This window comes from Drosophila sechellia, chromosome X, assembly GCF_004382195.2.
Source record: "Drosophila sechellia strain sech25 chromosome X, ASM438219v1, whole genome shotgun sequence".
Classification (NCBI taxonomy): domain Eukaryota; kingdom Metazoa; phylum Arthropoda; class Insecta; order Diptera; family Drosophilidae; genus Drosophila; species Drosophila sechellia.
This window is the reverse complement of record NC_045954.1, coordinates 1364270-1377688: the sequence shown is the minus strand read 5'-3', so window position 1 is coordinate 1377688 and position 13419 is coordinate 1364270. Positions and strand designations below refer to the sequence as shown.

At 49.7% G+C, this 13419-nt stretch overlaps 1 protein-coding gene across 4 annotated transcripts in view; it reads right to left on the bottom strand.

Moving 5' to 3' along the window:
- Positions 1-13419, bottom strand: part of LOC6615983 (microtubule-associated protein futsch) — a 57017-nt gene that overhangs the window by 19096 nt on the left and 24502 nt on the right. For all 4 annotated transcript variants that reach the window (XM_032725896.1, XM_032725894.1, XM_032725893.1 and 1 more), the window contains exons 3-6: positions 5686-5784; positions 539-711; positions 257-479; positions 42-200 (exon numbers count right to left, since the gene is read on the bottom strand). In XM_032725896.1, the coding sequence (XP_032581787.1) occupies positions 42-200; positions 257-479; positions 539-711; positions 5686-5784 (654 nt within the window). The remainder of the gene's footprint in view (positions 1-41; positions 201-256; positions 480-538; positions 712-5685; positions 5785-13419) is intronic.

The following is a 13419-nucleotide window of genomic DNA, read 5'->3' as shown; positions in this document are numbered from 1 at the left end:
GGGATTAGGTTGCGTTTACTCAATATATGTGCTATACCTACCAAGCATGTTAAAGCCGTTGATCCCGAAAAGCGCCGCGTCACCCTGTCCGCCGGGGAAGACATATAACGTTGGATGGGTAAAGCGGATGTTGCCCACCACGTCCGAGGTCTCAAGCAGCTCCCTCAGCGAGGTTGGCATCACCATGGGCGCGAGGTAATCTGCAGAAGAACGACCTTGATAAATGCTGCATCGGAAATAGTGTGCACAGTCTTACCAATGAATCCGTTGATGCACTCGCTGCTCGTGTCCAGGACGTCCACGGGATTGATCCGTATCCGGCACTGGCGGGCAAAGGCCTTCTCGGGCAATGTGTGCCATAGACCCGCGTCCGCGCAGTGAATATTCATGGTGATGGTGTCGGCATAGGCCCGAATCACCCTTTGTACGTCGTGCTCCTGGAAGGCCTCAGAGAAGTCCGCCACCGAGAAGGTTCCGTCCTGCAAATAGATGGGTATGAGCACCCTTTGTCAGAAAAAGGGGCACCAACAATATCCACCTGCAATATCCAGGAACCATTGCCACTGAAGGTGTAGCCGGCGTGGATGATGTGCCGGTGGCGGGTGAAACTGCTAAGCAGGTTTCGCATGCACTGGATCAGCGTATTGTACTGCGGGTGGATGAGCACCTCCGTGACCAGATTCTCGCTGGCATACTGGATGAGCCGCTCGCCTGAAAAGAGGGTCGTGAAAAAAGTTGTTCCGTCATCCGATTTCGATGTGAATATTTTCTTATATTTGCCTCAACCACATTCTATTGCGGGAATGGAGCTATGACATTGCTTCAACCCTTTTTGTGAGCTGACCTCCTTCTGGCAGGGCAGTAACTCCGCCGCAGTCTTTTGGGTGAAGCACACTGCACTACCCCCACGCCCCCAATGAACGGATAGCCGAAGGGTCAGAGGTGCTGCCAGAGATATAAGCGATGCCCGGGCTGTCAGGCACGGACATGGACTCGAGCACGCACGGCGTATCAAGTGGGTTTGAATTGTCAAGCTTTATTGTCTCGACTGCTTCCAGAGCAGCGTCCCCCGGGGCGCAGTTGCCACGGCTAGAAATTATTTAATGAATCTTTAATTTTAATGCTTTAATTAAGCCCTCTGTGCACGTCGGAGCGACCTTGCCGGCGACCTTGGCCACCACCCTTAGCGCACCACGGTAATGACGATGATGATGACGGCGCAGATGAGGGCTGTGATGAGGTTTTTGGCCGCCCTCGTCCCACATATATACGCGTATGTGTGTGTATATGCGTAAATAATTTACGCACTTTCCGCACCAAATAGTCGTTGAAAAGCCAACGTCCAGGGTTGGGTGCACCACCACCCCCAGCAGCAGTGGTCAAACGTGCCCACGCACGCGTAAAAAATACAAGACAAGAGCATCGGTGGATGGCAGTCGGTTGGCTTGTATGGCTTTGGCCAGCTGTAGGCCTCGTGGCGTGTGTATCCCCTTGCTCTCCACATAAATGATTGTCCCCGCCAGCCAACCGGACTTTCTGTGCCCTCCTGCTGCTTATATTTAACGCAGTGACTAGGCATACCGTGCGTATACGCAATATTGCGAACTCAGGTAGACCTCTGTCTCCAGCTCTGCTGCTCGCTGCTGTCCCATGCACAGGACACAATCGTAGGAATGCCTAGTTTATACCTAGGGTGAGGATGCCGCGTCCTGGGAAAGAAGATATTGGTGGTGTCCTTTTGTGCCTTCTATCTATCTGCAGTAGAATACTCCTCGGAAAAACTTTTAGTTCAAATATAGATGGTGAAAGTTTGACATGGGCGGTGGAGATCGGTTTGTTGTCAAGCAGGGTGTGGTCCACTTTAAGAGGCGCCAAAGCTGACCAGGATACAGATACAAAGTTGCAGTAAGTGGTCAGTCAGTACCCAGTGGCGATGGAAGGAGCAACGCAGTAGGGTTTTAAGTTAAGTTTTAAGGAGTGGGAATAGCTGGGCAGGATTCTATCCGCACCTCGAGCCAAAGTGGCAGCATGGCACCCCATTAACCGTTAATAGCTGCAACCGGCCTTCGGAACTAGTCTTGGCCAGAGTTACGAACTTTTTGCGCAACCAAGGGAGAAATGGGCAAAAATTTGGATAACAGCAGCAGGCGGAAACTTTTTGTGTTTCATGATTTCGTTGTTTTTTTTTTGGCCTTTTTGTTTGGCTCCAAAGTAATTACAGTTACAGGCGCCGGTCAGCCCTTCCTCTGCACCACCGCCCAGTTACATCCACTTTCGAACCCACCGCAGTTGGAAATGTTTACTGTAAAACCAATGCGCACGTGTTAAAAAAAAGTTTCCAATGACCTTTGCGGCCTCCTCTTTCGGACGCCCACGAAAAAGACCGGAGAACTCTTCCAAATTAAATAATAAGGAAACTCATTGGGATTAAACTGAAATAGTGCAGTCCGGAGAGAGACTGGTTTGTATTCATACATCTTAGTGTCCAGTTTTAAATGGGAGAAACATGCCCCAATGGTTTTCTCCAAAAGCACATTAATAATGTATCCCCACTTGTCAGTTCTGTGGCTCACATATGGCCAGTGGATGGCGTGCCTCGCTCAGCTGATAAATTATGTACATTACATACATACATTATGTACGTACATAGCCGTGAATGTGCCACAGCTCGTCCTGGCCCCACCCCTTGCATTAAGCTCCCCTCCCCAGAGTGGGGAAGCGCCTTAACTGGGTGCGCTTATCCCGACCCGGCAGCACGGCCCATAATGATAATTCCATGGGAATTATGGTGATGATAGTTTAATTAGCGGTTTCGGCTGCACTTCTAGAGAGAGGAGGAATGGAATGGTAGCTCGTGGCATCCATGTGTCGGTATCAACCATCGGCCAGAGCTATCGGCATTGCTGGCATCATTAATCAGGCCACATAATGTGCTGGAATCTACTCTGGTTACGTAAATGCAGGTGGACCTGCGCTTCGGACGGAGCAGCTCCTGTTGAACAAAGCCGATAACATGTTGTAAACGTCAAGCGATGTGTTCCCACTGCTATCACCGCACCCTCTCTCCCCCCCCCCCCTCAGTATCAAAAAGGACTAGGAGCCTCCTCAAATGACGGACGGTAGCTGCTTCCTCCTCGCTGATATTAATTGATGTCCTGTCAACATGTTACCCGCATCCCGAAAGGCGGAAGCCGGTGAGGAGCAGGCACTCCTTTATCTACTGCGGCCACTCCTCGATGCATCTCGCCCCACATCACAGTGGTTAATTTGCTTATCGCTGCGGCTGGACCAGACCACTTGCCACCAACGCCCACCCACTTCCCTCGCTTTTCCACTTCGTATGCAAATCGGAGGAGAAAAGAATTTTCGTGTGGGCGTGTCAGTTAGTCAGTCTGGCAGGCTGCCCCCTCCCCTCAAGCCACTATATAGCCCATCACGTTCCCCTCCGGCTGAATTATGCATGAGCCAGCCACACAACAACAAAAAACAGGGCCTCAGGACACACATGCCCATTACCCATTGCCCATTGTCAATACGGCCTTGTGGACACGCCTGTGTGCGTGACTCCCACTCACTTTCCTTAGCAGTAGCAGTGGCTCCCTGTGTGTGCACTCGTACGTCCTCGGCACGGACGGACTCTATCTTTCTATCAATTTTGCATGCGTTTTATCTCAAGAATTTGTATGGCTTTACAGGTTGGGCTGGGTCTGCTGCTCGGGTCGGTTCGGGATAAGGCTTGGGTGTTCTATTGTGGGACGGCCCCTCATCTCATCAGCCCGTCCTTTGATTGCTTATGTGGGTTTTGGCTTAGGCACGATAAGAATGTGTCTAAATCCCCAGATAATCCGCAGAGCGTGCTGAGTCAAGTACGAGTCCAAGTATGACTATGGTAGGTAAAGAGCGGGAGGATCGCCGGAATGCAGAGCAGGCCTTGTTCTTAACCAAGGAAGGCGAGCAAAAACAAGAGCAGCGATTCGTCAACTTTCCCACCCAAGTTGGATCATCATTTCTGGGACTTGAGGGAGCGTTTTCCTGATAGGCTGCACTTTAAAAGTCAGCTAACTTTTAACGTCCCACTCCGAAACTTTAGCTGCATGGAGCACTAAGGGGAGCGTTTCTGGTGGGACTGAGGGTCAGTCAGTGTCCAGACCTGTGGCAAACTTTGGACATGCACGTCGAGAAGCCAGGAGATGGGTGGGTACATAAACTAGGTGTGACCGAGTGGTGGTGGGGAGGAAGTATCTGTCGTTTGAAGGCATCCACGCAGGAAGGTGGACAATTTGGGCACCATCGGCCCTTTGTCTGGATTCCTCTTTTCATCCAGCGCGCCAATGGGGATCTTGGGCGAGTACAATGCGCCAAGCGAAGCGAGAGCATTCAGTGCATTCTGTGTTCTCAATCGCGACTCAAGTGCACCGGCCACCATCCGGCTCCAGTTTGGCTGCCCTGGCGGCACTCTGGGTATGCTTATGGCTGTTGTTGCACCATCATTATTGGGCTTTGGACCGCTCTGTGGCGGCGCCACTTCAGAATTTTGTTTGAGTAGTTTCGAGGAGGGAACGCAAACAAAATGCGATTGCGAGAGCAAATGGAAGGCCCGCTGTCGTTGCCAACTTTTCCCCATCCGGACAATGGCTAAATGGCGGGCATTCAGCGCAGGTGTTGCACTTAGCATGTCCTTCAAGGACAACGCCTCGGCATCGCCATCGCCATCGGCGGTGCCGTCGAACGAGAGGCCTGCTAAGAAGAAGAACGCGCCTTATCACTGCCAAGTTCCAGTCCTTTTAAACGTACTTTCGTTTCATTGTCGCTGGAGAATAATGCCCTCCAAGGTGAGTTCTTTCATGCTGGCATTCAAAGCTGGGCTCGAGAAATCATAGGAATTTGTATTTGCATTTCGAAAACTATAATAACATATTGGACACCTAGAGGAAAGAAACTACTACGTTAATACTACTTTCATAGTTTTAGATCGCTACCATGTTTTCAAGTTGCTGCACAGCACGGAAAACTTCAAGGTAGAAGGTCGCAGTTTAATGCTTGGAAGAAACCATTGCCGCAATCTGTGAGTACTCAGAACTACAGAAGGGTGGGAGGAAGAAAATCCCAATCATCTCCAGTGCGAGTCAACAAAGGGGGCAAATAGAGCCGCGAAGAGCGCGGAAGCGGGACTTGGTTGATGCAGTGGCAGCCACTTGAGTGAGCTTCAACATCGTTTTAGCCTAATCCGCAAAGACAACAGACCCGTCAGCCAGCTTATTGTTGCTCCTGTCGATGATGATGACGATGATGATGGTGATGGCGATGAGTATGAGGACGACGATGAAGCTGCTGCTGTTGCACTTGGACAAATGAAAATACAGCCTCTCGTTTGGCAGCTGCTTTTGGGCCGGATTCTTTACAAAAGCCAAAACAACAAAGCATGAAAACGTCGAGCTTTCGGCTTTGTGCATTCAATTGTTGTTTATCCGAGCCCATACCCCCTGGCCACCAAACTCCCCCCGCTGCCCTTTGGCTGTTGTGCGGAGACAATTGTCATAATAATTCGCTGGAATAAGTTTTGTAATTTGCCACATTTGCCATTGTTGCCTGATGCGATCCGAATTCGATGATCTCCGAGTGCCACGATTGGATGCCACGCTAATTGGAGCTGTTTTGCAGATAACGTAGTCAACTTGGACTTACCGTGACGAGCCTCCTCGCCCTCGGGCGCATTCTGCGTAATTGTATTGAGCTCCTCTTCCAAATCGACGTGACAATCGGAAACGTCCCAGGAGAGGAATCCTGCAAGGAAACAAAGTGATAAAGAAGATCAGTAAGGATGTGGCACGTTAGTTAGTTAGTTAGCTAGTTATATAGTTAGCTCTTCGACTGTAGCCTTGCACTACGCACATGACTGGGTGAATAAACGATGAGTGGCTGGTCCGTTGTCCCAGGGGCCATTAATCACTCACACATTAGTTGTGTGTAATTATGCACAGCGTCTGTGAATGGTTGGCAATTCGCCGTTTTGATAAATGAGCTGCCGAGGGTGGGTTGATTTGAAAACGGGTGGGATCCATTACGCATACGCCACGTTGAACTGGACTGCGCTGGACTTTTGATATTATGTCATTTAGTCAACAAATTAAGTCAGCAGTCGGACTTTCAACGTACAAGTACAAGCCCAAACGAATGGCCCTGCCCTTTCATCATTTTCATGCTCCAACCACTTTTCCGAATTTTCAATAGTTTTCCCCTAGCTGTGTGTATGTGTGGGCAAATTTGTGTTTATGCGGATGCAGTGTGGCATAAAAAGATCGAGGGGCAGGACCAGGTGTGTGCGGAAAAATGAATCAAATTACCTTTGGGGCACCTTGAAGCTCAGACTTTAAGCCCTACGTGACAGGTTTAAGGGGCTCCGAGAGGTCCCCTACTTTCCATTCGCCTGCCACGTCTAGATGCCTCGCAGATCTGACAGATTGTAAATTATCCCTAAGCCCCTTGGAAATTTAATGAACCCCCGAAGACCCTGGCGTCGTTGTCGTGAATAACTTATTCAAACGATGCCTTAATGAGCGCTTAACTTTCATTTTTATGCCTCCGCCGTAGGATGCAAATGAAGCACTTTCCGCGGCATGGAATATCATTGAATGGCAGATGGTTTCAGATCATCAGCCCACAAGGAGGAGACGGATAAGGACGCGGAGGATGCGGAGGAAGCTCTGGCTTGAGCCTAAGCCAGAAAAATATAACAATATTACCCTTTCGCCTGCCGCCTTTCTCCGCTCACTGCAGCAATTTGCACAAATGGCTGGTAACAGCAACAAAAGCGGCTGAAAAAAGTAAACTCGAGGCACAAAATGCAAAGTCTTAACAGTTTTTCACCCATCCCGCACACGCCCACTCGCACTATACATACATCATATGTATATAAAGCCAGATTCAGGCAGGATCGGGACATTGTGTGGGCAAACAAAAGGGAAAGCAAAGAATAAAGCGTTGGCAGCCCAGAAAGGAGCAGACGGCAGTCAAAGCGCCTACAGCGATTGCACAAAAATAATGAGGAAGCGCCCAGGATATGCGACGCCAGCATATATGTATATGTGTGTATATATGGCAAGGATGTAGGCGAATGGACCCTCCTCCCAACACTAGTTGTCCTGCTCCCTTGAGCAATCATCGAGCGAATGAAGCCACTCAGACGGAGGCGAAAGACAGCGGCGGAAACGCTACAGAAAAAGAAGCCGACTGCGAATGCGAATGCCAATCCGAATCCGAATCCAAGTCCGAAGGCGAATCCTAATCCGAGTTCAGGTCAGAACCTCCGACTTAGCCTCGACCATCGCCGCTCGCAACTCGCCCTCGCCCCCCGACAGTGCTCATTTATTATTTGCGCGTTGATACCTTTGAGTGAGTCTTCAATTTGCCCGCTGCCAGGGCCAAACTCGGTGCCTATTTATTTATTTATATTTAATTTTTGGCTTAGTTCCGCCAGCCACTCACTCGCCCTCGCTGAAGTACAAATGGCACAGGGCTCGAGCTCCACAACACATACACATACACCTCAGTTAGGTAAATCAAGGACGTGACCAATTTCCGCTGCTTAGGGATGCCGAAACATTGACGATACACGAGCACGCCAGCTTTCATCATGCTCATAATCCAGAACCGCATGATCTACTCCATCACTGAGCCGCAGGCCCAGTGGTTCTGTTTTTTATTTCGATTTGGACTCATTGCAAAGTGCACTCGCTGCGATTGAGCGCCCGACAGCCAGGTAATCGAATGCAGAGCCGTGTCAAACAGACACCAGTTTCCTGTGTCCGGAGACCTGGGTTCTGCGGGCCTCCATGGTGGCGCGTCCTCCGAAGCCCCGGAGGACAGATATCCTGGCGACACCTATGTATGTGACGCCGCTTCCGCGTGCTATGGATGATTACTGATAGGCGTCTCGCCTCGCCTCGCCTCTGTGGCTTGCGCTGCGTTCTCCTCGCGCACCATAGTATAGTTGCATAATTCTGTGCCCCCTCTAAAAGCCATTCTGCATGTAGAGGGGCGGGCAGGGAGCAGGAGGAGGAGGAGGAAGAGGAGGAGCTGTGTTGATTCTGATGTAGCTTAAAAGCCACTTGACGTTGTTCGCTCGTTCGTTGTTGCCAGGCTCTTGAAGCCAGAAAAGCGCGTTGAAAAAGTTTGCATAGCCAAATGAATGCGCTTCTTCTCCGGCCTTACCGAACCCTCAGTCCCTACGCCACTATCTGCCCTCCACCATCCACCCTCCAGACTCCAGACTCTGGTTCAGATTCGGAAAGAGGGCGGCAGAAAGTGCAACTGTTGGAGGGGCGGCTGACGAAAAGGGGCTAAATGTTTGGAAATGAATAATAAACACATTTAAAAGAAATTAAACACTTGCACCCATTAATTGCGTATTGAGTGAAGTGGACGGCAAGGAAGAACAGCCTCGAGATTATGATGAATCTTCAAGCGGCAGCAGAAGTGGAGCAAAGCCGGAGCTGGAGCATGGGTCGGATGACGATGAACTGCGGCTGAAAAACAGCCAACCAAGTGGGCGAATAGTGGGGACCGGGATACCCCTCGGTTGGGCCAAAAGTGGAAAACTTGCAAGGAGAGGCAATAACAATTAAAGCGAATCGAAAGTTAAGTAAACCAGCCGCAGCAAATAGCCGGCTCCTCGGATCGCAGCGAATCCTTTGTTGTGACAGCTCGAGGATGCGGACCAGGTCAGGGCAGGAGTGCCAATGAGCGGGCAGTGAGGCAGCGAGAACAATGCTGCGCCTGATTGCCCCGTGCCGATAAGCGAGCTTGATGAGCCGAGACACAAAGACACGGACACGGACACGGACACGGACAAGGACATCTACCATCGAATATCCAACATCCAATATTCCACATGCCCACATCCCACACCGGACACGCTGTTGATGTTTTTGCGCAGCCAGCGATATGTATATCCTGATAAGAGCCGTAATTAATTGGAACAGGGCTCAGACAAAGTGGGAAGTGGGCGCTTTAAGGCAGTATCCCTTTGACGAGGTCAACAAAGCGATCACCTAGCAGTGGGCCAACTAAAATTTGCTTAATTCATAGCCTGGTGGTCACTTCTCGGCCATTCCATTGCGTCTCGGAGCATTGCGTCATGTGATTAGGACATGCGTCACATGCGTATTATGGTCCCTGTCCTCACTCCCGGTAATCTTGTGCTCCTCATATTTGCGGCACTATCGGTTCCACTGCTGAGTCACGTCCAACGCTGGTCGCTCCTGCCGTCTTGCCTCTTCTGCTGTCCCCACTCCTGGCATACATGACGAATGCGCAATATATTTTGAAGTGTTGTTCCCCCTAATGGCTAATCAATGTTTATAGACAGCCGCCAGGCGTGTGTGGGGACCCAGCCAAACGACCAGCCGGGATAAATAGGATGGGACAGCGGAGGGGAGACGGAGTATCTTCTGGCCAAATATGAAATACAAATGCGAATGAAATTCGTGAAACTGCTGGTAAGGTGGCCAGAACTAACCAATTTTCCGATGGCTGGTGTGACATAGAAATACGACCATTGCACTGGCTGACAAAGCCCGAGAATGGGCGGGATGAGGGGGTTAGCGCTGGAGGGGCGTCGGAGGATGTGCGAGCGAGGTTCGCATAATTTATGTCACTTTATCGATTCGTGCAATACACACCACACCGAATGGAAGGAAAGCAGATCTAGGCGACGGGAGGGTGGGTCGGCGGCGAGTGAACTCTTTTAGCATTTTATAACCCTGCATAAATTGGTCATGAATGTTTTCCTGCCACGTGCGGTTGCAGCATTCGGCGGGGGCAACTTGGCAGCCCTTGTGGGCTGTATCTGCCCGAAAATGAAATTCTATTATCACCGCACGCGTGGGTCGGGTGAGACGTCTCTTCTTCTGCAGAGCTTTCATTTCTCGAATCCTACCTTCCACCCGCTGCGCCCCAGGGTCATTCATAGCGCACCCCGGCTTCCTGCTGGGCGAGATTTGTGCTGCTCCTGTCAGAAAAGCCAGCGACACGAGGAGGACAGCTACATACCCTTGCAGGAGCCAAGAGCTCCTTATGTGGATGCCTTTATTGTATGATATCTGATGGGTTTTTCGGTATACCCTGGGTTGATTATCCTGCGCAAGTGTAGGGTCAATCAATTGCAGAAATATACAACTCTAAGTAGTGCAATGGGAGGTATTCGAGTGCTGCCGAATGGGAAACTACGAGCAGCTCACAGTTCGCATTGCAATCCGATTGTAGTACTCATTCTCGCCGGGCAGCATTTCCCTGCGCCACCTGCCTTCCTTACTCCCTTGATCCCTTGCAGAAAACATCGCTGGGCGCCCAGAGGAGTGGAGCCACTTCGGGTAGGGTGGGATGGCAGCGGTAGTGGAATGGCATGGGGTGGACAATCCCTTCCCTTCACTTCATATCGTACTTTATCTCCTGCCACATGTCACGACTGCCGCCGTATCCCCCTGTCCATCCCCACTGCCTGCCTATCTACTCGTAGCTGCCCGGGTCACCTCAGTTTGTTTATATTTCTTCGATTTTACTGCCAGCGGAGGGAGTGAAAAATAGAAGCGGAGCCGCCAGTCGAAAAAAGGCAACATTTCTGACACAGACTTGCGCCTGTCACAATGACTGCACATGAGTTCGCGGGTGTGTATGTGTGTGTTTGTGTGCGTGTGTGTGTTGTTGCCACGAAAAAGATTTCCCGCTGCAAGTGCAGCATTTTCCGCGAGCAGCTAAATATAAATTTGTGTTCGTCCGCGATCCGCACGAATGCAGGATTTTTGCGTATGACAGGCGGGAATAAGCGCGACCCGCGCATCCCTCGGATTTCAAGTTTACCGAAGACGGCTAAAAATAGTTTATCCCCCAGATACGCAGATACCCTCGGGGTCTGACATGCAATTTCCATTATTCGAGTTCAACTCGCACAGAATGAGGCGTGCATGGTTGGGGTTCTTGTGCCAACAGCAAACAGCCATGATCAGCATATAGCATATTCACTCCTCGAAAGGTGGCGCCAAACTAACTACTTTAGTAGCTATATAATGGATATGCTGAGGTCTGACAAGTTTGGAGCCAATTCACAGCCCCTTCTTGTTTAATTCAATTAGCATTTGCAACTCCTGTTTAATTGTGCTTTGGAAACTGAGCTAGTTGCACCTGTGGGTGCCACGCCCCGAAGGAACCGCCTCCCTGCCTCACCGATCCTAATTGTTTGTGACTAATTGCATAATTGCCAGCATTTCCCAACGAGCGACATGGCAACTGGAGCTCTCATATGGCTCATATGGCGCTTATTGTCGGGCTTATCCTTTAATGCCATCAAAAAGTCAATAATAATGGCGATTCATCGGCGAAGGACGTGTTGGCGATGCTGACGGCGGATTGAATGCCACTTGAATCATAAGCATTTAATTATTTATGGGATTCAATATTTACGCCACTCCATGTGAACAACCAATTAGGTGAAAGGAATCAAATATTTCCTTTTTAATCGCTTCTGAATTGTTAGGCAGTGTGTATGAGTACAAAAGAAGTGAATTATTTCCACTGCAAAAAATACGTTCTAATTGATTTTATTTGATTTCAATCTTCTGTTTACCCGGCAAATATTCGCAATGTTTCCCAAAAGGAAACGCATAAGCTAAACCAATTTCCAGCATGATACCACTCGCTTTCCCAATAATTGCAGCTTGTAATCAAATATTTGCATCGCATCGTAGCAGTTGGGAGTGAACCGCTCCCATCGAGTTATAGCTCCGCAATGCGCAATCCGCTATCCGCACTCCAAACCCATAACATCCGAAGTACTCTCCATATTCGCATAAAGTGCACAATAGTTCACAAGTCGACAAAGGGTGCATCAAAGGCATGTGCACATTTGTGGTCCTTTCATGAGCTCGACCATTATGGATTTCCAATTTCATGGCTGACTACTTAGTTCTCTACGAGGAGGAGGAGGAGGAGGAGTAGGAGGTTTCATTATATCGCCTCGCACACAATGGACAACCGTGCCACTTCCGAGTCTTATCTGCCACGCCCACACACAACACACACACAGGTATACAAAGTCGGCAAGAAAGCGTTAGCCATGAGGGCAATAAAAAGCATTTGAAACGCCTTTTTGAGTCTGAGGTGATGCCAGATTGAATCGAAATGAATTTGTATTGAGCGAACGTTGGGCGATAGCAAGGGAAATCGAGGGGCTTGGGGCGAGCGGAGAGGGGCGAGTGGAGAGGGAGAAGCGCTAATGCGGACACGAAAAGGTAAAAAGTCAGCGAGGGGAAGAGGGCGTCTCAAATGCAATTTGTCAACGATTTTTCGCAATTTTCCCAGGCAAGGCGACAAATTGGATCCAAGCTCACCAGCACACCACTCACATGCCGAGGGCTCGGGAAACTGGTAGAGAAGGGATGGGGCCAAGGAAAGATGAGGAGCGAGGCGGGCTCTTGTCGTGATCAAAATTTCATCGTTCCCAGTGGCAGATAGGAAATTGAAAATTCTATGCATGTTCTCATTCCCTCTAACCAAAAAAGAAAAATTAAGGGACACTTACTTTTGAAAAGCAATAAACACTTTACGTAACATATATATCGGCATTCTGCGCCAAAAACATGCACTACTTTGGCCGCAAGAAGTTTAATTGCCATTTAATACGTGGAAAAATGCATTTACCGAGTCAATCTCAACTTTGCCACGCCCAATTAGCGCCCAAGCCAATCAATAAAGCGCTTTGGCATTGCTGGCGCCACTTTATGTGCGAGAGTCATGAATAAATGAAATGTACATAACTTTGCAGGACTTTGCAAGCGGTTAACAAAATGGCAGGCAGTGGGCTCATAAATAAGGAGCGTGAATAAAGTACGTATAAATCAGATTGCGTTAACATCGCGTTCAGCTGCAAGGGAGAAGAGGGTTTTCAAGAAGAAAGGGTTTTCTCGACATTTAGCTCGGTTCTCCACCATTCCGCAACATCAGCAAAATTACTCACAGCCAATACAAAAGATTGCGAGAGTCACGCAGATTTGCTGGTAAATTGTCATCATACCAATTGTGATCCATTAATGCCCAGCTCATTGGAGGAGCTCATTAAAGAACCGATTCAAAGTCATGGTCCGCCGTTCCTTGCCCCCGACCATCATCTGCCCGGCAGAACATGTGGCCGTGGGATGCGAGTGTCACCAGCTGCACTTGGCAAGCGACCAACAAATCACTTGATGACTACGACCGGGGACGCTGGGCTGGGGAGGATTGCTGGCGAGCGAAGACGACTGCGATGACGGAGGAGGAGGCCAGAATGATGCAAGAAGCTTTTTAATTTCACAAATGCGCCAAACGAAAATTGCAGCAGTCACAGCACGAAAATGGCCAACCACCACCCACCCCTGGCGATGGCACCTC